This window comes from Xyrauchen texanus, chromosome 8 (genome assembly GCF_025860055.1).
Source record: "Xyrauchen texanus isolate HMW12.3.18 chromosome 8, RBS_HiC_50CHRs, whole genome shotgun sequence".
NCBI classification, from domain to species: Eukaryota; Metazoa; Chordata; class Actinopteri; order Cypriniformes; family Catostomidae; genus Xyrauchen; species Xyrauchen texanus.
Window position 1 is genome coordinate 25,879,602 of NC_068283.1, and position 21,708 is coordinate 25,901,309.

At 37.8% G+C, this 21,708-nt stretch overlaps 2 protein-coding genes across 2 annotated transcripts; both read right to left on the reverse strand.

The window, feature by feature from the left end:
- Positions 1 to 1,590: 1,590 nt before the first annotated feature.
- On the reverse strand, positions 1,591 to 12,236 carry LOC127647558 (protein lin-7 homolog B-like). Its single transcript, XM_052131862.1, has 6 exons — positions 12,004 to 12,236; positions 4,658 to 4,776; positions 3,603 to 3,674; positions 3,273 to 3,482; positions 2,678 to 2,841; positions 1,591 to 2,332 (listed from the first exon to the last, which is right to left on the reverse strand). The coding sequence occupies exons 1-6, from the start codon at positions 12,077 to 12,079 to the stop codon at positions 2,311 to 2,313; spliced, it is 663 nt and encodes a 220-aa protein (XP_051987822.1). The 5' UTR covers positions 12,080 to 12,236; the 3' UTR covers positions 1,591 to 2,310.
- A 204-nt stretch (positions 12,237 to 12,440) lies between these two features.
- LOC127647554 (U1 small nuclear ribonucleoprotein 70 kDa-like) lies at positions 12,441 to 21,372 on the reverse strand. The gene is made up of 10 exons (XM_052131856.1): positions 21,204 to 21,372; positions 20,564 to 20,717; positions 20,322 to 20,384; positions 19,988 to 20,042; positions 19,841 to 19,905; positions 19,673 to 19,735; positions 19,227 to 19,308; positions 15,160 to 15,261; positions 14,712 to 14,811; positions 12,441 to 14,634 (listed from the first exon to the last, which is right to left on the reverse strand). The coding sequence occupies exons 2-10, from the start codon at positions 20,708 to 20,710 to the stop codon at positions 13,848 to 13,850; spliced, it is 1,464 nt and encodes a 487-aa protein (XP_051987816.1). The 5' UTR covers positions 20,711 to 20,717; positions 21,204 to 21,372; the 3' UTR covers positions 12,441 to 13,847.
- Positions 21,373 to 21,708: the final 336 nt, after the last annotated feature.

The following is a 21,708-nucleotide window of genomic DNA, read 5'->3' on the forward strand; positions in this document are numbered from 1 at the left end:
ATTGTAAAACTAAAATTTAATAATAATAAAAAAAACAATTTGAAATTGATGACTTGGACCAAACAATAAAGCAGCCAATAAGTGCCCGACATAGATGGGAACTCCTTCAATGCTGTTTAAAAAGCATCACAGGGTGAAACCTCAAGAAACTGGTTGAGAAGATGTCAAGAGTACATGTCTGCAAATTCTTTGAAGATCCTAAAATATAACATAGTTTTGATTTATTATGGATTTTGTTTAGTCACAACATAATTCCCATAATTCCATGTATGTTATTCCATAGTTGATACTTTACTATTATTCGAAAATGTGGAAGGAAAAAAAAAAATAATAAATAGGACGTTCGTAAATCGCGTGTTTACATAGAACAAAAACAGAGAGGTACGCAAAAACACGTTTAGTGTGAAGGTACACTCATCCGTTTGCGTGTATCTGTGTGAGTGAGTGCGCGTGGGTGAAACAAGTTCGGAAGGCCTGTATGTATATATAGCCTATATATATATATATAGCCTATATATATAGGACTGTATATATATATATATATATATATATATATATATATATATATATATATATATATATATATTTTATTTTTTTTATTTATTATAAATTACAAACCTACTGACCCGAACCCTGCGGTTTTCGTAAACCGCTCTGAAACCACAAACAGCGTATTCGCGTATGCCCAGAACAACATGTCACCGCTCAAACAGTTTTTGCAGAGCTTCGTGGTGGTTAAAAGCGCTACTGCTTGCAGCTATATTTTTCCTTTCTTTTCTTAGCACTAGAACGCATTTGGTTTGAAAAGCCCCCTTGTTCAGGAAACAAACCATATATAAATATCGACAGTTGATAAACCCAAATTGATGTTCAACATACCTACCATAGTGTTAAAATACCACAGAGGTTGCGCACGTGTCCAATGTTAGTGCTTGTTTGGCCTACCTCTCTGGTTATAGGCCTACATCTTCCTGCACTCATGCGCAAAACTGTAAATTCATAAACACGAAAAATTAGAAAACATATTATTAAGACCCTTTTTGCGTTTTTGTTAGATATTGCGGCCTCCATTCATAGGAATGATTGATTATCCGCTGCTACGGAAACGAGAACTCGCCTCCGTTCAAAAAGAAACAGTCTGAACAACGTCACACATAAAATACAACGGGACCAAATAAAACAGTCCTAGTTCATATGGGAGCTTAAAATCTTTAAAAGAAACCTCTTGAACACTTAAAAGGCTTAAACAAATTTTAATAATAAAAAATCCTTTATAAAAAAAATTGTGAACCGTTTTCGACGAAATACAATTCTTATTTCTTAGAGTAACTATTACTACTGTAAACCTTTAATTAATTCAATATAGGATCTCCTTCAAGCAGTGTATGAAGTTTTCAGACGTTTCTTTATCTTTGTATGTGAATGTGACCGCTAAGTCACTTATCATAATTTGATTGTACTATCAACGGGTACTATGATATTCTGGCTACCATAGCACATTTTAAAATTAGAATTTTAATGATTCATAACATTTCCTGTAATCAATAGTGGTCAAAAAAAAACTCCAAGACTATTCAATTATTTTATTGGCTTTAATGCATGAATAAATGTATAAATAAATAAACTTACAAATAAAAGCATTGATAACAGGCACTATGACAGCACAAAGCCATTCGCACACTTTCATAACAGTATTATTCATACAAACTATTTGGGAATGGCGTGTTTAGAGAGCAATCTGTTCAGGACATGAGGTGGTGCTTTTTGCAATAACAGTGTTTGTGTACACCTGATGTAGTTCTCACAGAGCAGAACGCATGATACAAGAACTCTTGTATAATGGGATGCATGGCTTTTACTATTCATCACATGCATTTTTTTAATACTGACTCAATAGGTGAATAATGGGCTAAGTAGGAACCATCATGACATTCAGTTCATTAGTAACATCCTACTGTAAAAGACAGTCCTGCATGTATACATACATGTACTAATTGCACTATCCAGCACATTTTAAAGCTCTCTTCTGTGCTAACAAACACAAAACTCCCCAGTATATCATGGTGCAAGTTTCACATAAGAATAAAATAGAAAATTAGTCTCAGACAGAACAGGTGCTTTATTCAGTCTCTTCTAGCACATGGCTATGGAAAATAGTATATTTGTGGTCATTTTTTAGATTGTTCCACTAACATATAAATAACATATCTAAGGGTAGTCTACACTGATCTTCTATGGGTCTTCTGTCATCCATTGGGAGCAGAAAGGGTGGGAGAACGGATCAGCAGGCCAGTCTAAAGTTAAGATTAGTTAACCCCTGGACTCCAAAGACCTGTGTAGATGAAAAGAAGTTGAAGGGGGAAATGACAAAATACAAGTAGGCTACCAGTACATTCAATCAAATATCCCATATTTCATTTTTAAATGAATTTAGCATGGCTGTCCCGTTATTCATTTTGTCAGTTTACAACTGTAAAAAAAAAAAATTCACCCCCAAACAATTATTACAAAAGTAACAACTCTAAATTGATGATGTGACACTGTACCTCGAAGAAACAAAAATGTCTTATGATTACTTGAGAATGAGTGAGAGATTAATTATGAAAGAAGATGAGAAAAAGAATAGAACAAAAGAAAAAAAACAGCAAGGAGAAGAAAGAGACCAAGTCATACTCACGAGTAGCTAGTATGTTGCTGGTGTCTCCTGGCACTTCTCATCTTCTCAAACCTGGCTTCCATCTCTTCAAGGACTTTAGGCGTGTAACGCACGACCAGCTTCACTGAACCCTGTGCTGCCTTTAGCAGCTCTACAGCTTTCTCATGGTGTTCTCCCTCTACACTCTACACAAAATTAAGAAATAAAGAAAAAATGTAAAGGCAAGGACTACAAACGTGTTATTAAGTAGCAAACATTTTGTGCTTCTGATTTTTTCATAGAACTTACAGCTCTTAAAATCACCACAACCAATGGTCACCTTTAAGACAATAAGAGCTTTTTCACCATCGGGCCGAAAGGTTCAATGCATGGGGAGTAAAAGTTCTAGGAGCATTTCCACTTGAGCATGGATAGGTATGATTACAAACTGTTCCTTGCTTGGATATCTCACCATAGTTAGCTATCCACACTCAGGGCAGAGAAACATTCTGATGGAACACCAGTAGTGACGTGGCATCTCACAACCACAGCGGAAAAATAAATTGGTTTCACAACGAGAACAGTTCGACCCAATGGTGGACAAGTGGCGAATCATCACAAAACTTCCCCAACATACCACTCCATTAACAGAGAGGAGTTGATCTCCTCTCTTCAGCCCCCCCTGACTGTCAGCAACACCCCCTGGGATGACCCTGGAGATGTAGATGGGAGAGTTTTGTTCTTTTCCCCCCATGATGTTGAAACCAAGCCCCTCATCTGTCTTAGGGAGTTCCACCACTCTTGGGTGTGCATGGCCTTCACTAGCTGCAAATGCTGCTACTGTGGCCTGGAAAAAAAGAGGTAAAAGAAAACCGGTGTTAAAAAGAAAATGAGAACATGTGTGTTTGCTACCAAGCATGCATATCATTCTTGTTTAGCATAGTGGCAGGTTGCGGAAAAAGGTTACCTTGGCAGTGGCTTGTGCTCGCACATCTGGCCCACCAGCAATGTCCAATGTGTCATAAAGCTGCTCATACACCTAATAAAAAGGGAAGCAAAGAGAAATTATTTGCAGTGTACAGTGAGTTTGTAACACTTTATAATAAATTGCATTAATAGCATTAACAAACATTACATTATATAATGCTTAACAGAATATTAATGCACATTCAAATATCAGAAATACCATTTAGCTTTGATGTATATATTGAAATATACACAAACTATGGGTTTGCTAAGCATTCAATTATGTTTGTTAATAATATTTGCAACAGAATGCCATGATGAATGCCAGTCTGCCGTGAGCCAGAGAGCCATGCAATAATCAAAGATATTGTGATGTTTTACAAGTAAATCTTAAAAGGGTTAAGGATTGTGAAGGAGAAGGGAAAGGAGTCTCAACTTATTTACATAAACTTAACTAAACATTTTCTGACAAACACATTGAATTTCAGAATTTCAACTTTTATAAGAGTGTAATTTCATAATATCTGTTTGATTCCTGAGCATAAGTAATATCTCAGCAGTGGTGAACAGACCCGATTCCTGCCATTCATCACAATCTCAAGTTAAGGAGTGAGACATGTGGGCTAAAGTGAGATGCTGGCTCAAAGAGACAGGGAAGTGAGTCATTTAGGAGGAAGGAACAGTGCAGTGCAACACAGCACAGCACAGCTCTGTCTTTAAGAAAAGACTACATGTGTGAAGGAAGAGGACATCATTTCTGCATTCCAAACCTCTTTATATACCTAGCTATTTTCCTTTAGTATTCTGTGAAATCAGCACAAGAAAAAAAGGCTGTTATCAAACTAATTGGAAATAGCTTAAAATAATAAAAACACCACATATATTACAGAGTTGAATATAATTCATGTTTAGTAACATTTTGATACATTGCTTCATTTTTCCACATAGTTCCAAAATGAAGACAACAGAATCTAGCAAACAGTTAGCCTATTAATGTAAGAAAAAAAGGCATGGAGCCAAGCATCCTTGTGTGTGAAGGAACAAAGTAGCCTTTACCTCTCTGATGGCAGCACAGAATTTGCTCTGAAGTACTCTCTGCAGAGCCTGGAGTTTAGGAGGTGGTAGCTCACCACTTCTTTGCAGCCTGTCCAACAGTTCTATGACTCTGCAAACATCTGGAGGAAAGTAAAATATTAAATACATTGCAAAAACAGCAGAGAGCAAATCATAAGAAGACAAAGGGAGGAGATGAGTAAATAATGGTAAAATTTAAATGAGATTAACAAATAAAACGTGGCGCCATTGCGGGGGTTGAAAGTGTGAATGGTGAGCACTGTGCACTTTGCTAGTTTTTAATACTTTGTGTCTTAAACCGGTGAGATTTGAGACACCCTGTCACATAAAGGTTCAAGAAGTCAACATGTCAAAGAATTCAAAATCTTCAGGCTCTGGAGACATTAAAAGACACTTACATGCTCAAGAGGATACGTCTGATACGGCCGCACACCAGGGACTCAGTTTGGACAGAGCGCGGGAGAAATTCAATGGCAACTGTCCAGCATGTCTGTAATGCTGATGAAGGTCGTAGTGGACCTGCAGGATCTGGCTGTAATACGTTGATCGATTACGGTGATGGAGGATAAATTAGTTACTAGATTCGGGGACGTCGAGAAACTAGATTATATGGTGTCATTGGAGAGAGAATTAGCTGTTAATCCGCTAGCGACCAAAGTAGGTTTAAAACGTGTTTGGAAAAAGTTGAAAGACCTTGAAAATAGTAATCGGTGAAACAACGTCCAAATTGTTGAAATTCCTGAGCATGAGGAAGGCCGAGATATGGTGAAATTCCTAGACGAACTCTTTCGAGTCTGCCCGACATAACAGGCCACAAGCTGAAAATCGAGTGAGCTCACAGGTTCCAGGCTCGGAGATCCGGCTTGAATGTCCAGTCTCTGAACAACAAGCTCTGCAAACGTTGGGCACAGATCTCCTACCAATGAGAGACACGAGACTGCTTCATTGTCTGCCTTACAGAAACTTGGATGTCTACTGAGGTCCCAGACTCAGCAATCAAGCCTGTAGGGTTCTCCGTGCAGACGCGTACAGAACTAAAGGTCTCTTGGGGAAAAGCAGAGGAGGGAGTGTATGTTTTTTGATCAACAATTCATGGTGTGATCGAAGGAACATACACTCTATCAATTCTTTTTACTCCCCTGATCTGGAATACCTCATGATACTGTGTTGAGCATTCTGGTTACCGAGTGAGTTAACGGCGGTCATCATCATAGCCATTCCTAAGGGAACTGTATGCGAGTATAAGTGAGCAGGAAACTGTGCACCCTGAGGCCGCATTCATTGTTACAGTGGAATTTAACAAAGCCAATCTCAGGACAATCTCGCCTAAATACTACCAACACATCAGATGCAACACACAAGGGGAGCAGGTTTAGATCACTGCTACTCTCCCATCCGGAATGCTTACAAATCCCTCCTCCGCCCACCTTTCGGCAAATCGGACCACTCTTCCGTTCTCCTTCTGCCCGCTTACAGGCAGAAACTGAAACAGGAAGCTCCGACCCTCAGAACGATACAGTGCTGGTCGGACCAATCAGATTCTACGCTACAGAACAGTTTTGCTCACATGGACTGGGAGATGTTCCAGTCTGCCTCTGATGATGACATCGAGGTCTATGCTGATACCGTAACATCTTTCATCAGGATGTGCATAGATGATATAGTGCCGACCAAAACAATACGGATCTACCCTAATCAGTAACCGTGGATTAATATTGATTTTCGCGCAGCACTTAATGCGCAGACCTCCGCTTTTAATTCCGGAAACAATGAGGAATATAAACATGCCAGTTTTACACTCCACAAAACAAAGCAGCCAAACAACAATACAAAAACAACGTAGAAGCACAGTTCAACACCACCAACACGAGAAGTTTGTGGCAGGGAATGGTACATAATCACAGACTTCAAAGCTACTAATCACACTGCTGTGAAAACCACAACCTCTCTTCCGGATGAGCTAAACACATTTTACGCTCGTTTTGAGGAAAACAACATCTCCTCCATGGGGAGATCTCCCGTGCCTGACAGAGCAGAGGTTAGTTCATTTACTGTCTCTGTTGTGGATGTAACCCAAACCCTCAAACGGGTGAATATTCGCAAACCTGCGGGTCCAGATGGCATTCCGGGCCGCGCTCTCAGAGCATGCACGGATCAACTAGTGGGTGTTTTAACAGGAATTTTCAATCTCTCCCTGTCTGTGGTTCCAACATGCTTTAAGACATCCACCATTGTGCCCATACCAAAACAGTCAAAGATAACTTGCCTAAATGATTGGCGTCCTGTTGCCTTAACTCCCATCATCAGCAAATGCTTTGAAAATCTTATCAGAGACCACAACTTCTCTGTGCTGCCTGACTCACTGGACCCATTACAGTTCGCTTACAGAAGCAACCTCTCCACTGATGATGTCATTGCAGTCACAATACACACTGCTCTATCCCACTTGGAAAAAAGAAACACATATGTGAGAATGTTGTCTGTAGACTACAGCCCATCATTCAACACCATAGTGCCCTCCAAGCTTGATGTAAAACTACAGGCTCTGGGCTTAAACAGCTCACTGTGCAGCTAGACCCTGGGGCCCAACAGGGCTGTGTTCTCAGCCCACTCCTGTATTCCCTGTACACACATGACTGTGTGGCAATGCATAGCTCCAATGCCATCATTAAGTTTGCTTATGATATGACTGTGGTAGATCTGATCACTGACAATGATGAAACAGCCTATAGAGAAGAGGTGCACACACTGGTGTCAGGAGCACAACCTCTCCCTCAGCATCAGTAAGACCAAGGAGCTTGTGTTGGACTTCAGGAGAAAAGAAAGAGAACACAGCCAGCAAATTCAAGTTTCTCTGTGCCCATATCACTGTATGGAGCCAGAAATATGCCAAAACAATTTGAATTTGAATTGTGTAAATCTGAATTATAGACTTTTGAATTTGAATTATAAGTGTGATTTTGCCAAATTAAATATTACATTGTATTTTAAATAGGTTTGAATTTGTTTTTTTAAACTCCAATCCTCGACATTTCATATTTAACCAAATTGCATTGTTTTGTTTTTTTATGGCACAATTTTATAAATATGTATTTTCAAACAGCAAATTTTTGGTTCTGAATTCTTAAAAATACAGCTTCAAGTTTTCAAGTTGAAGAAGAAATTCAGATCTACAGAAAATGGGTCAGAGTTCAAGCTTCCGTGTTCCACAGGGAAGAGGTAGAGGGTCTCGGAAAAGTCGAACGGAGCATTTTGGCCAATTAAAGGACGAGATGCAATAATTCTCTGGCGTGAGCGTGATTAAAAAGGTCGCCATTCTGACCATGAAGTGGTTCTTAAACTTTTATGATTTATATTTTTATGGTTAACACACTGGCAACTGACTTTCAAACGACAGCCTGAATGTCAATACAACACTATACAACCTTATTGCACATTTATTGATTTATTATAGTTTTATTGAAACTATCAATGTTTAGAAAATGCTTAAAGTATTTCTTTTTAATTATGATTAATTAGTTAGAAATGTAGAATCTGACAAAAAAAGACAATATTACCTGAGGTAGTAACTATAGCAACAATTGGCTGCTGGTGCACAGTCAGTATCAGACTGTGGACCGTACGTTGACAAAACAATCTCAAAAAGTCATTTTTTTATGACAATGTTTAAACACTCATTCGAGACAATAGACGTTAGATTGGGGAATTCCCAGTTAAACCTCCACTGATAGCGTCTCGAAAATAAACTATAGACATTTATTTAACAACTATGTACAGCAGCGGTGATTTCTCAGAGTAGGCAAGGGAGGCAATGTCTCCTAAAAAATTTGGGTGAGCAAAATAAATGACTGTACATAAATAAAATAATAGGAAATGTGAACTCAAAATGTGTTTAGCAGTCATCTTTCTGCAGTCACTGTCAAACAGCGACACCATTGCGATCTCATTCAGCACCTACAGTTGAAGTCAGATGTTTACATACACCTTAACCAAATACATTTAAACACAGGTTTTCACAATTCCTGACATTTAATCATAGAACGCATTCCCTGTCTTAGGTCAGTTAGGATCACTTCTTTATTTTAAGAATGTGAAATGTCAGAATAATAGTAGAGAGAATGATTTATTTCAGATTGTATTTCTTTCATCACATTCCCAGTAGATCAGAAGTTGACATACACTTTGTTAGTATTTGGCAGCATTGCCTTTAAATTGTTTAACTTGGGTCAAATGTTTTGGTTAGCCTTCCACAAGCTTCTCACAATAAGTTGCTGGAATTTTGTCCCATTCCTCCAGACAGAACTGGTGTAACTAAGTTAGGTTTGTAGGCCTCCTGGCACGTAGACGCTTTTTCAGTTCTGCACACAAAGCCCTGACATCAATCAGATTGTGGTCAGAGCTTTGTGATGGCCACTCACATACCTTGACTTTGTTGTCCTTAATCCATTTTGCCACAACTTTTGAGGTGTGCTTGGGGTATTTGTTCATTTAGAAGACACATTTGCAACCAAGCTTTAAATTCCTGTCTGATGTCTTGAGATATTGCTTCAATATATCCACATAATTGTCCTTCCTCATGATGCCATCTATTTTGTGAAGTGCAAAACATTATTTAAATGTTGCTCGAGCATATGGCTGAACCCCAAATGATGTATTAATAAGTCTCCTTTCTGCTGGTCAGAGTGGATTGTGAGGGAGGTTATTACACTCAGTGACCTATATACGAGTGGAGGGTAGAGAACTTTTGAAATTTTGGTTCAACATTTTAGGATTCCCAGATCTCAGTTCTTTAGGTATTTACAGCTGCACCATCTGCTCTATAATATTTTTGGGAGTAGCATAAACCCCCCTAAAGCAGCAGATACTCTGGAAGTGGCGATCACTGTCTTTGGAAAAAATAAGTATCTTTGTCCCCATGTGCACATGCAATCTGTAGTCTGGTTTTAATATGGCAGTTTTGAAGCAGTAGCTTCTTCCTTGCCCAGCAGCCTTTTAGGTTCTCAATTTAGGACTCATTTTACTGTGGATTTAGATCCTTGTCAGGTTCCTTCAGCATCTTCACAAGGTCCTTTGCTGTTGTTCTGGAATTGGTTTTGCATTTTGATTTGCTGAATACAGCGAAAAGACACATAAGAGGAAATGCTGGCTCCGATTACTGCTGATTCGTTCAATACACTCTCAATCAAACAATGTGATAGCGCCTTGCTCTCATCTATACATATCCTATACAAATTTGATGATATCATATATTTTTATGCAGGATTACTTTTTATATATGATATGTTGTGATAAATCAGATTTGTATGGGTTTAATCAGAAAGCTTAAGGGTAAACCCTGGAACTGAAATGGGAATTTATTGGACAGTCTGCTTCATTTCAAAAGTCAAACGTCACTGACGAACAGTGAATGGATGTAAAGGCAAATGTGCTTTTGTTATAGCGCGATTTAAGAAAACAGAATGGTGCATATCTTTAACTATTTGACATTCTACTTCAGACTTAAATGCTTTAAGTAACATTGCATAGAGACGTGAGTGCAAAAATCAGAGTCTTCAACACAGGCATCCTAGATATGGGTCATTCTTCATTTGTGGTGGCAAGTGGTGTCCCTCTACTTTACAACAGTTGAAATGAACTTTAAATACCAATAAATTATAAAATGTTTTCATTTTTGTATTCTGTAGGATAAACACAATTTGTGCACTATTAATAGATAATTTTTAGTTTTAAAATACTTATTTAATTGAGTTTGAGAGATTGCATTTATAACAAAATATGTATGTTCCCACCATATCTCAGAGAGATATCATGGAATTTAATTACAACAATATAACATTTTTAACAAAAAAAGTGGTTATATTATGAATATAGTTTTTTTAACATGTACAATTTTATTAAATTGTTTTAAAAAATACATATTTTGTAATATTCATGAAAAAGTAGTGTTCCCCAAATTCATGTCTGTGGCGTTACATCAATGGATGTCGCCCCTTTAAGAAAAGGGGGAAATCTGTTTGGACTACTTCCTGTGTGTAAAGGTCATTGCAGGTGCTGGTTGATCTGAGGGGTGCATGGTGAGTACATTCTTTCTTATTCATTTTCTTAAAGTTAGCTAAATTACTGACAATTTCATGTGTCACACTTTATTAGTGTCTGTGGTGTTATGTTGATAACTTGCAGATTTTACATATTTTAATAAACAATTTGATAAATGCATATTTATTAATATTTCTAGAATGTCCTCTGATCTTGAAATCATCATGATGGCAGCCTCCATTTTAGAAAAGTCTGGATTTAGGCTAATTTGTCTGTGGTGTTACTGTCTTTCCTGGTAACACCACAGACTCTATACCAGTAATGTTGTATTTTTAATGTTGTATTGCTTTATCAGAGCAATTACTTGTAATCCTACTCATGATTAATTTCATTATTTTGCTCAATAAACTTTTAATTGTTAAACCTTTTATGCAATATTATGTCTGTGGTGTTACTTCAAAACGTATCTGATATTTATTTCCTTCAGAGCCATTTAATCTTATAATTTAATGTTTTTAGACTGTAAAATGGTTTTAATATTTTAGAAGAAAGACTATAAAAGGTAGCACAGACCATTTTTCCTGCCTTTTTTATGTATATACAATAAAAAAAAGAAAAGAAAGAAACAACTCTTCTTTGGCAAAAATAGGGGACAAGATGAACAATTAAACATTTATTTCAAAAAATGATATTTAAATTATCAATGAAACTGAGTCCTTAAAGTAATTTATTTATTTATTATTACCTAAAGTTGCATATGCCTGTTTATTTAGAATAAATCAAAATTTTACTTCAAATATTGGTAACACCATAGACATAAGTGGTTGTTTCACCAGTGTTTGATTCAAATTATTTAAAAATCTAAGTGTTATTAAGCTTCAATTTTAATTGATCTAGAATATTAAACTAATTTTAAATGCATAGCAATACATTTTATTAAAAGAAAACAAGCATTTTTACAATTTCTGCCTCTCATTTGCCACCCCAATTGAAGAATGACCCATATATATATATATATGCTCTTGTATTCAGAGCAGTTTGACGGCTTTCTGCAGTCAAAACTAATTAGATTAAGTTAGGCAGTTCACGTTTTATTTTAATTAAATTCAAGCATAGCAATTAAGCACGAACACTCCATTCATTTAAAGGCACTAGTGCCCTGGTTAGTGGTCACTAATCCACTTGCTTGACAGGCTCAAGAATCAGTTTATCCGCTTTTTTCAATATTAACAGCCATATTCTACTACATTTTCAAAACGCTGCACACCTTTGTTGGGATGTACTGAACACACCTCTTTCCAAACAGAGCGGTTCTGTCATCGACGCCATGTCCATCTCTTTCCCTGTATGGTAATACGATGACATCATTAGGGTCGTCTGCTGCACTGTAGGACTGAACCGTTTTCAGCGTTATGATCGTTGTCTTTTTGGAGAGGAAGAATTTTTAGAAGTAAAATAAATCCGAACGCAGCTTCACAGTAAACGCGCAGATGCTCCTGCTGCTTCACTAGTGAGATCGGGCACAGACTTGGGGAATGACGCAATCCTCTACGTCAGAGGCGTGGGTTTAACTAATTAATTTGACTCACACGACTTCATTTTCTCCTACAAGCCTCGAATCAACCCAGTGGGCGATCTGGAAAAATCATCTATCACGCAAGACGTTAGAAATGACAAGAATTCAAACTTATATTTGGTAATAAAAAAAAATGAATTTATTTAAGACCAGAGGAATGGGCTCAAAAGAAGAAAATACAATATAAGAGAGATTCTTTGTGAACCCATGGCAAACATATCTATTTTAAAACCAGACTTTGTTCGTAAACGTGGTTTGCAATTATAAACCACACTTTAAAGGGATAGTTCACCCAAAAATGAAAATTCACTCATCATTTACTCACTCTCATGATATCAAAGATGTGTATGACTTTATTCTTCAGAACACAAGACAAGAAAATGTCAGCTCTATTGGTCGATACAATGCAAATGAATGGTGAACAAAACTCAGAAAGTCTAAAAAGAACATAAAAGGGAATCCATAAAACTCCAGAGGTTAAATCCTTATCTTCTTATGCTATAAGACAAGTATGAGTGAGAAAAAAAAAAATCAATCTCCACATTGGACCGGTCACAACCAGTAGATGGCTGAATGTGAAAGTCACATCACACCAGAATGTGTTGGGTTTATAAAAAAAAAAAGTTTAATATTGATCGGTTTCTCACGAAGACCTATAAAATCCCTTCAGAAAATATGGATTTCACCACAGCAGCCTTATGAATTACTTTTGTTGGCTTTATGTGCTTTTATGGACTTTTAAAATTCTGGTCACCATTCACTTTCATTGTGAGAACCTACAGAGCCGAAATATTCTTCTAAAAATCTGTTTGTGGTGAAAAGACAGCTTTACACATCTGGGATGGCATAAGGGTGAGTAAATATTGAGAACTTTACATTTTTTTGGATGAACTGTTCCTATAATTCCCCCTTCAGTAAAATTTGTATCGCCGTTTAATTTGTATGGGATCCGCAGATTGTTCCAAATATAAAACAAATGTACAGGACAAGTCTTTTTTGTAGTTGCAATAGGGACAAAATGACCAACAAAACAAACATTGTTCAGATTGCGTTTAAACCAACCATCAAGAAATTACTGTTGTAGTCAACAATTAAACAGCCTTAATCTAAATGTACTAAACAACCCAAAATGATTTCACAATTACCTATCCTCTATTGAATATTCTACACTGTAGTAAAATACAGAGTGCCACAGTCAAGAGATCTTTACACAGCAACAAAGTTACTTGTAACAAAGTTTATTTTAGACAGGGAATTGAAATGAGTCATAAAGCTAGTTATTTAATGATTCATGAAAACCAAGTCACCCAAAAGTCAACTGGGTTAAAAATAAAAAATGTTCAGCCAAGCAATCTTTTAACAAAAAGGACACTTCTTACCAGAGACACCAAGCTCCCTCAGTTATAGCTGTTTGTAGTACAGTAAAACACTCACACACCAATGTGGACATAGTGCAAGCAAGAGTGGAGGCATTAAATAAAGGGTGAGGGAGAGAACATTTGTGAATCAAATAAACATTACAACTGGATGACCTTGAATCATTCACAATATCTGGAACTCTCAGTACTCATCCCCCTGGGCCTCCATCCTGTATCCATTCTCATTGGAGGCATAGCCCTCTCCTGACTGCATGGAATCCTGATCCATCATCATCATCATCCTCATCCCATCCTGTGAGCCTTCCTCTGATTGTGGTGGTACTGGCTCTTCACCCTCCTCACCGCCATTACCCACACCTTCCTGATCGCCCAAGGAGGATACATGTCTGTCTTCCCTTCGGTCTCCACGGTCACGATCACCCCTGTCACGCTTATGCTCACGATCTCTATCCCGGTCTCGCCTTCTGTCGCGATCCCTGTCCTTATCTCTGTGGCTGCGCTTCCTTTCCCGTTCTCTGTCCCTCTCTTTGTCTCTCTCCCTACCCCTCTCCTCTCCTTCTGGGCCTCCCTCCTCCCCACGTCCTGGTACACCAGCCAAGGGGTCCTCCATACCCCTTTCTCCTCCTTCTGGCACCATACCATCAGCTAGCCCGCCCACACCCTCTTCACCTCCATCTGCACCCTTCCCTCTTTCCCGGTCTCTCTTTCTGTCCCTGCTTCTGCTTCTCCTCTTGCGGTCTCTTTCTCTATCTTTACTTTTTTCTCTGCTCCCTCCAGCAACACCTCGCTCTCTTTCCCTGTCCCGACGACGATTGCTGCCTGCACTCTCCTCCACTGGACCACCAATGCCCCTTTCTCGTTCACGAGACCTGGTGCGCCTGCGCCTTTCTCGGGAACGAGTGCGCCGACGTTCTCCACGTTCCTTGTCTCGGTCTCTTTCACGACTGCGCTCCCTACGATCCCGGTCACTGCAGGGCAACAGACAACACTGGTTAAGTTGTGATTTGAAGCCTAAATGCAACTGCCTAAAAAGTCCCAAACTTACCCTCCAATTGGTCTGTCATCATATCGGGAGGCATCATCTCTGCCTGAGTGTTTGATGTTAACATCGGCCCCGCCTCTCCTTGTACCACCAAGACCTCCACCTGGACACCAAAATGAATATTAAAGAGTCAGAGATTTTTTTTTGTTGTTGCATTAACCCATCCATTTATTACTTTACTCAGGAATGCAAACTAATGAGAGATGGAAAAGGTTAGAAAATCATAGCAGGTGATCTTGTTTTTTTTTTTATTGATTTGTTTGTTGTATTTAAAGCTTTTTTGTTGCATTTAAAGCTTTGAAAGAGATTAAGCTTAATAGTAACACTTTCAAGTGATTATGTAAAATTTGACCAAACAATTTGGGCACAAAAGGTGAGTAATTTGCATTCCTGTTTACTTTATCAATTTGTTAACCAAGGGGAAATGTTTTTTTTTTTTTTTTTTACTTACCAAGTCTACGAGGGTGCCATCCTTTGACTGTTCGTCCTCTTTCAACATCTACAAGGACTCGACGTCCATCAATCTTTTTACCATCTGCATGCTTGTAGGCAGCTAGAGGACAGCAGATGATAGACAAACAATAGAAAAGAAGAGATAGAGGGATGAAGGGAGTAGGGAGAAGACAGAGAAAGAAAAGGTGTACAATAAATAATGGGGATACACACAACAGTATTTCATACCTTGAATTTGGACGGATTTCACGCAAAACATTTGAAGCTTTTGCAGGCACACGCTTACCTCAAAATGTAAAGACACCAGGATTGATAAAACCAACAATGTTGCCATCAGTTTAAAAACTACATTCCAACAATTTTCCACTTTCATTTTCCTTAATGGTTCTACTCTTGGGTTGAGGTGCACTAAAAACTCAGAATACATTTCTTCTTTAAAATGTTAGCATACCTTGTCCAGACTGTAGATGCATGTGTCTGAAGCACAATATTTGTTTGAATGTAATTTCACCATTTACATTATAATCAATTTTTAATAGGCACTACGTCGTCACAGTTTAAACATCAATTTAACTATTTAATTTAAAACAATTTAATTTAACTAGTTGAGGATAAAATGACCTAGCACTTAAGAATCCTTAATAAATATTCAGGTTCTATCAGGCATTCAGAAAGGCAAAACATTTTTATTTCCTTCAAAAAGCACTGTTGTGATGGAAATAAAAAGGCAGGCAGGCACAATTAAGTGTGAAGTGGATCACAAAAAAGTAAGAATTTACAACACAGGGAAAAAAAATACCTAATTTTCAACTCAATACCACTTAGGTTACCATATTTTAAGGGTGAACCATATTGAGATAACCTACCTTTAACCATTTTTATCCTCAAATCTTTATAATAAAAATCACAAAAAAGGCACTTAAGTGAATACAGATAAGCCAAGCGCCACTCTCGCCATTCTCCAAAGCACCAAATTTCATAGAGAATTTCTAAAATAAATGATTAAGGGCCATTCTCACACACACACACACATTCTGACACACATATGCCATACACAAAAATAATCACTTTGGAGAGCTTTTGCATTATCGGTTGTTTTAAAATGATCTATATACTTAAGTGTATGCTTAATACAGTTTTTAGTAAAAGTTACACAATTTGCACTTGCACACACTTGACTATGACCAAATATCCTTAGGTCTTTCTCCTTCTGCTACTAAAAGAATCAGGATCTAAGCCCTTACATATTAATCATCATCTCAGTCTTACCATATTACCTGGAGATCCCACCTTACCATAACACCTGGCCAAGGATGGACTTCCTTGATGGAAAGCCCCACGGAAATGTAGCACGACGATTCCAGCTGCCTCAAATCAAAATTTTATACTCACAAAAAAAAAAAAAAAAAATAGATATCAAAATTGGACAACCTTGAATCAAGTGATCAGGGATCCAACCCTTCTACAAGGGATATGATGAAATCCGCGAAGCTACTCTGGTCTGCACTGCCGATGAAGTAGTTCAGTTGAAGCCTACTATGAGGGCCTTACCATCGAACCCTCAAGTCAGGTCACACACCTGTCCTGACATCTCAACATGAGGGCCTTACCAACAACCCTCAGACTACAATATGCAACTAGAGGGGCTTACCAACCACCCTCAACATACCTATCCAACAAGAGGGCCTTACCATCCACCCTCAATTTTTATTCAACTACTGTCTTTAAAAGAGGGCCTTACCACAACCCTCACCAACCTACTCATTAAGAGGGCCTTACCAATCACCCTCTAATCAAGAACAAAATCTTTCATTTCGGTTTCACAATATTCAGCCCCCTTACACTTTTTTTTACAATGCAGCAGGGTCTTTCTAGAGACCCTTTAATAAAGATCTCGAACATTGCTTGATTAATAAAACTTATGAAATTAAACGGTTTAACCCAAAGTTAATAAAAACTTCTGTTCTGTGTCCATTTGGTCCTTTACAAACCATAATAGCCTTTGACAGGACGCAAATAGCAAGTTTTGTAAGGAGCTAAAATATGGAAATGTGGGACATGGAAAGGTTGCTCTCCACGCAGCTCCACAACCAGCTTATGTATCTGAAATATAGCTAATGGACATGTAGTATATAATTATTACAACTGCGGATCAAGTGCCTAACAGAGGAACTCAATCTAAAAATGACTGTTGAAGGTGTACAAGGTAAATCCTTGACAAGAAATTTACTGATGGAAATGTGTTCTACGCAGTATTAAAATTCAATGCCCTTGGTTAACCTATTCTATTAAAGCCAATTAGCTACATTTGAGTACAATGGTTAAATGGCTATAAATGTATTTCTAGCTAATAGATATGAGATAATCAACAGGTAACTTTATTTTGTGATAATGAATGCTAACTGTAGATTATCCTACAGCTTCTTACCAAATAAATACAAGGAGATCATACATTGAGTTGAGATAAATTTATGTAATTATGAAAGAAGAAAAATACAGCAGAGTTTTCAAAAATGTACCTCCGCGTTAGAGTTCTAGAAAGTGTTTAAACTGCGAAAATGTTTATTGGAGTTGAATTTATTTTATCTTGCTTATGAAGATCACAGAGTCACAAGCAGGAAAAATTACTTTCAATATAATGAACAAAATTACATTGGCAGTGCAAAAGCAATCTTCTGTGCCATGTTTTAGATGTATTCTACAAAACTTTAGACAACTTCTATTTAACCAAGTAAATTCCATTCCAATAATCAACTGATGATGCATGCAAGACCACGTTCAAATTTACTGAAGACATTTTGTAATTGTGGGTGCTTTGTCTACAAATCAAAATCACTTTTGTCCATTGTGACATAACTGGGCAGCAATACTTCCAACAGGTTTATCAGAAGTTATCTTTACAACCATTGATATGCTTCCATACTTGTTAAGAAACATGCACCTTGCACTCCAAGTCAAGTCACCTTGCAGAGTACAACACCATTAGTACTATGGCTTTAATAGAAGAGATTAATTATGGGCTCACACTCACTAAAACTGTCCCAAGCCACATTTAAATGACAACCGGCAGCCCTATATTTTCCTCCAAAATGGGACAAATGAAAAGAGATTTGGTCCAAAGATTGCACACCTATCAACCTAGAATTAGATGAGGGTGTAAAGAAATCTTACCCATCATACAAACCCATCATACCAACCATATACTGAGCTGTGGTAGTAGGGTGTAGATGTATCAAAACCATCATGATCTGCAAGCCAGCTCTGGCCAAAAGCCATCAGAGATAGGCGGCTGCAGTAGCAATGAGAACAACATACAATTAATATATATCATTGACTCGCTCCTCAACACATCAGTCATGATAGCCCCTGTATATAACGGAGTTATAATAGCCTTTAAATTAACTGCTGTTTGTGCACCAGACATAACCAGGTGTACAGTATATGGGTCACCTTTTGACTACAGTGGGCCTTAGCCTTTAGCTTACCATCACCGCTCCAGCCGGAAACATTCTTCTACAGTATGTCACACTGCCTAAACATTACAGAAATGCCAGTGTGGCAACATTCATCAGAATGTGTGTTGCACTAACACACAGCCACAATCCACTCCTCCCCTCACCTTCTTTACACATGTGCTGCACCAAAGCACTCATACCAGATGTAACACACACACGGGGGTAAGAAACAGGAATATACTATGAACATACATACAGACATGATAGGGTTGACACAGGCTGTCACACAAGAACACACAAGCACAAATTGAGTTTTGTAACTTGACTTGTACAGAATGTTACATATTCTCATCTATAGTGTTTAGCATCATGATTTAATGGGTACCATGTTCAATTTGTGATCAAAGGAAAAACAAATAGATGGACAATATCCATCAGTCACTTTCTGAAACCACTACAGCTTCAAAACAAACTAAAAACGTTGTATTGGAGGAAAAGATAAAATCCTTTGTTAGCTTTACAGTAAAATAAGGTACAGCCTTTTTTCCAATCCGTGCTTTGAGTGATTCGATTACTTTTTAAAGAAGAATGAGACATCTTGGATACTCACAGTGCATGTCTCTCTCATGTTCGTACTCGATAAATGCATAGCCTCTTGGTTTTCCAGTTTTCTTGTTGTACACAATGTAGATCTAATATGCAAATAAGAACAGGTATGACACTTTGTGACATGAGAACTGAATAGTGAGGAAAGAGTAATACATATTCAGTGGGGCTGTGAAATGAAATTGCAAACAAAACAATTGCTGCTTGCATCCTGATAAGCTGCAAAAATGTTTAGTTGGCTATTTTGATTGGTGCACATATTTCGCAAACTGACGAGATCTTGCTTATCAGAAAGCAGTGTGAACAATGAGAGATCACAACAGAAACAGGGAATGTGACTAAAGTAAAACAAAAATGCCTGATGCCATCATCTATAACAAAGCCAAAAAAAATTATGATTTTTTTTTTTTTTATCCATATTGCACCGCACTAATATGCAGCACAACTTACCCGTTTGATTGGACCATAAACTTCAAACTCACGACGCAGCTTGGATTCTGTGGTGTCATAATTCTGCATTCAAAATGGAAAAGACTTGTGAGATTCTGGGCTTTTAGGATTGATCTCTAATATTGTAGCTCTTGACAGTGGCCTTGTAAATAGAACATTAATACATACAACTCGAGCCACGAACAAGGTCTTAAATGCATCTCCCTGAGCATTAGGATCGTTGTGTGGGTCCCCTGCAAAAGAAAAAAAAAGACTGGGTCAAAAAGGTTCGACAAAAGGCTTGCCGTTAAAATGTTAGTGGGTCATAGCACTTACATTGCTTTAGCTCGGTTTCCACCATTACTTGCCTCCTTTCCATCTTCTCTCTTCTCTGGAATTCAAATTAGAGTTGTCCATGTTACCACATCAGTTTTCATTTTCCAGTAATACATAAATATTGTTCACAATTTTATTTCACAAACCAAAGCAAGGACAAATAATAATAATACTGAGGGAAAAAAAAGAAAAACACCTTGGGTATAGCAAACACTTCACACTGATTAAATCTTTTGGCCATTGAAGCTCATTGAAGGCCATTCAAAAAGCTCATCGGCATGATAAAATAACAGCAATCCTTTCCACAAAAACTTAATTTAATAATAGCGCTCACCTTTCTTTCCATCCTCTCCTCCCGTGTCTCTGCTCTTGTCGGTGGTGGGGCATCTCTGGGGTCCTGGATCAACAGTGAATTCAAACAAAAACAACATTAACAACCCAAGATAAGACAGTTAATTATTCAGGATCAGAATTATCTTGCATAATGCAACAACCACCTGACCCTAATACACGCTGCAACATGAACAGGTGGTCTCAAATTAAACATGTTAGATAAAACATAAATCTTTAAAGCACCTCAAAATGCCGAATGAAAGGGGCAATTCCGCAGTACGGCTGATTGTGGTGTTTCTCATGGGGAAGCTTCTCAAGTTGGGGCAGGAACGGTATCGGATCCCGCGGTGCAAACAATGCCAACAGGTTTGGGGGAAGAAACTGTGTCATTGTTCACCTATAATTGGAAAAAAAAAACAAAAAAAAACACATTAATTAAAAAACCAGACCAACAAATAACAGATCTAGACATTTGCGATGGCTAAATGATTAATAGGTTTTAAGCTACTTCGATATGAAGAAAATAACGAGGACAAAAATCACAGTGTGCAAACCGATTCCTGTAAATAGATCTTAAAATCGTGGTACAAGTAAAAAACAATGAGTTTTTGGAAAGTTCGTCTAGCAATGCTAGCTAATACGTCTAGCTGTGTGCAAACAAACGGGATCAATCGATATTAGCAAAGCATTAGACAATCTGATCTCTTAATATTACACAAAATCTTGTTTTGAAAACCTTTTGAAACATGAAACATGAAACACAAATAAACTAATCTCTGTCACACGCGTATAAACCGAATCTCAATCACTGTTAGGATCAGCTGAAGAACATTTGATCAGAGATAGCCAACAGATCACTGCGTGGCATCATGTACCAAATTACCTCAGTTTCGCATTCAGTTTAACCCAAAAACCCTCTGTGTGTATCTGTAGAAATCTTCGTGCATGAATTTCGAATATCCTCGTAGTAGTTTGTGTATTTTGGTCCACACAATACCCGACGTGTCTTCTCCTCACGCAGAACGAGTCGTTTCTTGCCTAAAATGGCGCAAGGCCCGTAAACCACAGTAGCATTTTACGACGCTTTTACGCGACTAGTGGCACTTCACGAAAGGGGTGTGGTTAATTAATACAAAATAAAGGCTCTCACCATATATCATATATCACCAAAATAAAGGTTCTCACCATATATCAGTGTCTCGGATATGAGGGCATAATATAAAATGAATGATTATGTAATGATCAATGTAATATGTATCTATTTTATATAATACATTAAACATAGATAAATTATGGTCACACTCAAAAACCCTGTTTCAGGTCCGTGGGAAAGACGTGGGGATGCATTCCAGTTGGATCTGATTTAATCTGCATCAAGCCTGGGATAT

Bases quoted from the DNA above. Each gene is read 5' to 3' on its own strand.
- LOC127647558 (XM_052131862.1), bottom strand. From the start codon at position 12,079: ATGATGTCATCGTATTACCATACAGGGAAAGAGATGGACATGGCGTCG. The intron at 3,675-4,657 runs GTAAAGGCTACT...CCTTTTTATTAG, and splicing joins TCTGTGCTGCCATCAGAGAG to GTGTATGAGCAGCTTTATGA. The intron at 3,483-3,602 runs GTAACCTTTTTC...CTTTTTTTCCAG, and splicing joins GAGCACAAGCCACTGCCAAG to GCCACAGTAGCAGCATTTGC.
- LOC127647554 (XM_052131856.1), bottom strand. From the start codon at position 20,710: ATGACACAGTTTCTTCCCCCAAACCTGTTGGCATTGTTTGCACCGCGG. The intron at 20,043-20,321 runs GTGAGCGCTATT...TTTGAATTCCAG, and splicing joins AGGAGAGGATGGAAAGAAAG to AGAAGAGAGAAGATGGAAAG. The intron at 14,812-15,159 runs GTAAGTAAAAAA...TTTGGTGTCCAG, and splicing joins ATGGCACCCTCGTAGACTTG to GTGGAGGTCTTGGTGGTACA.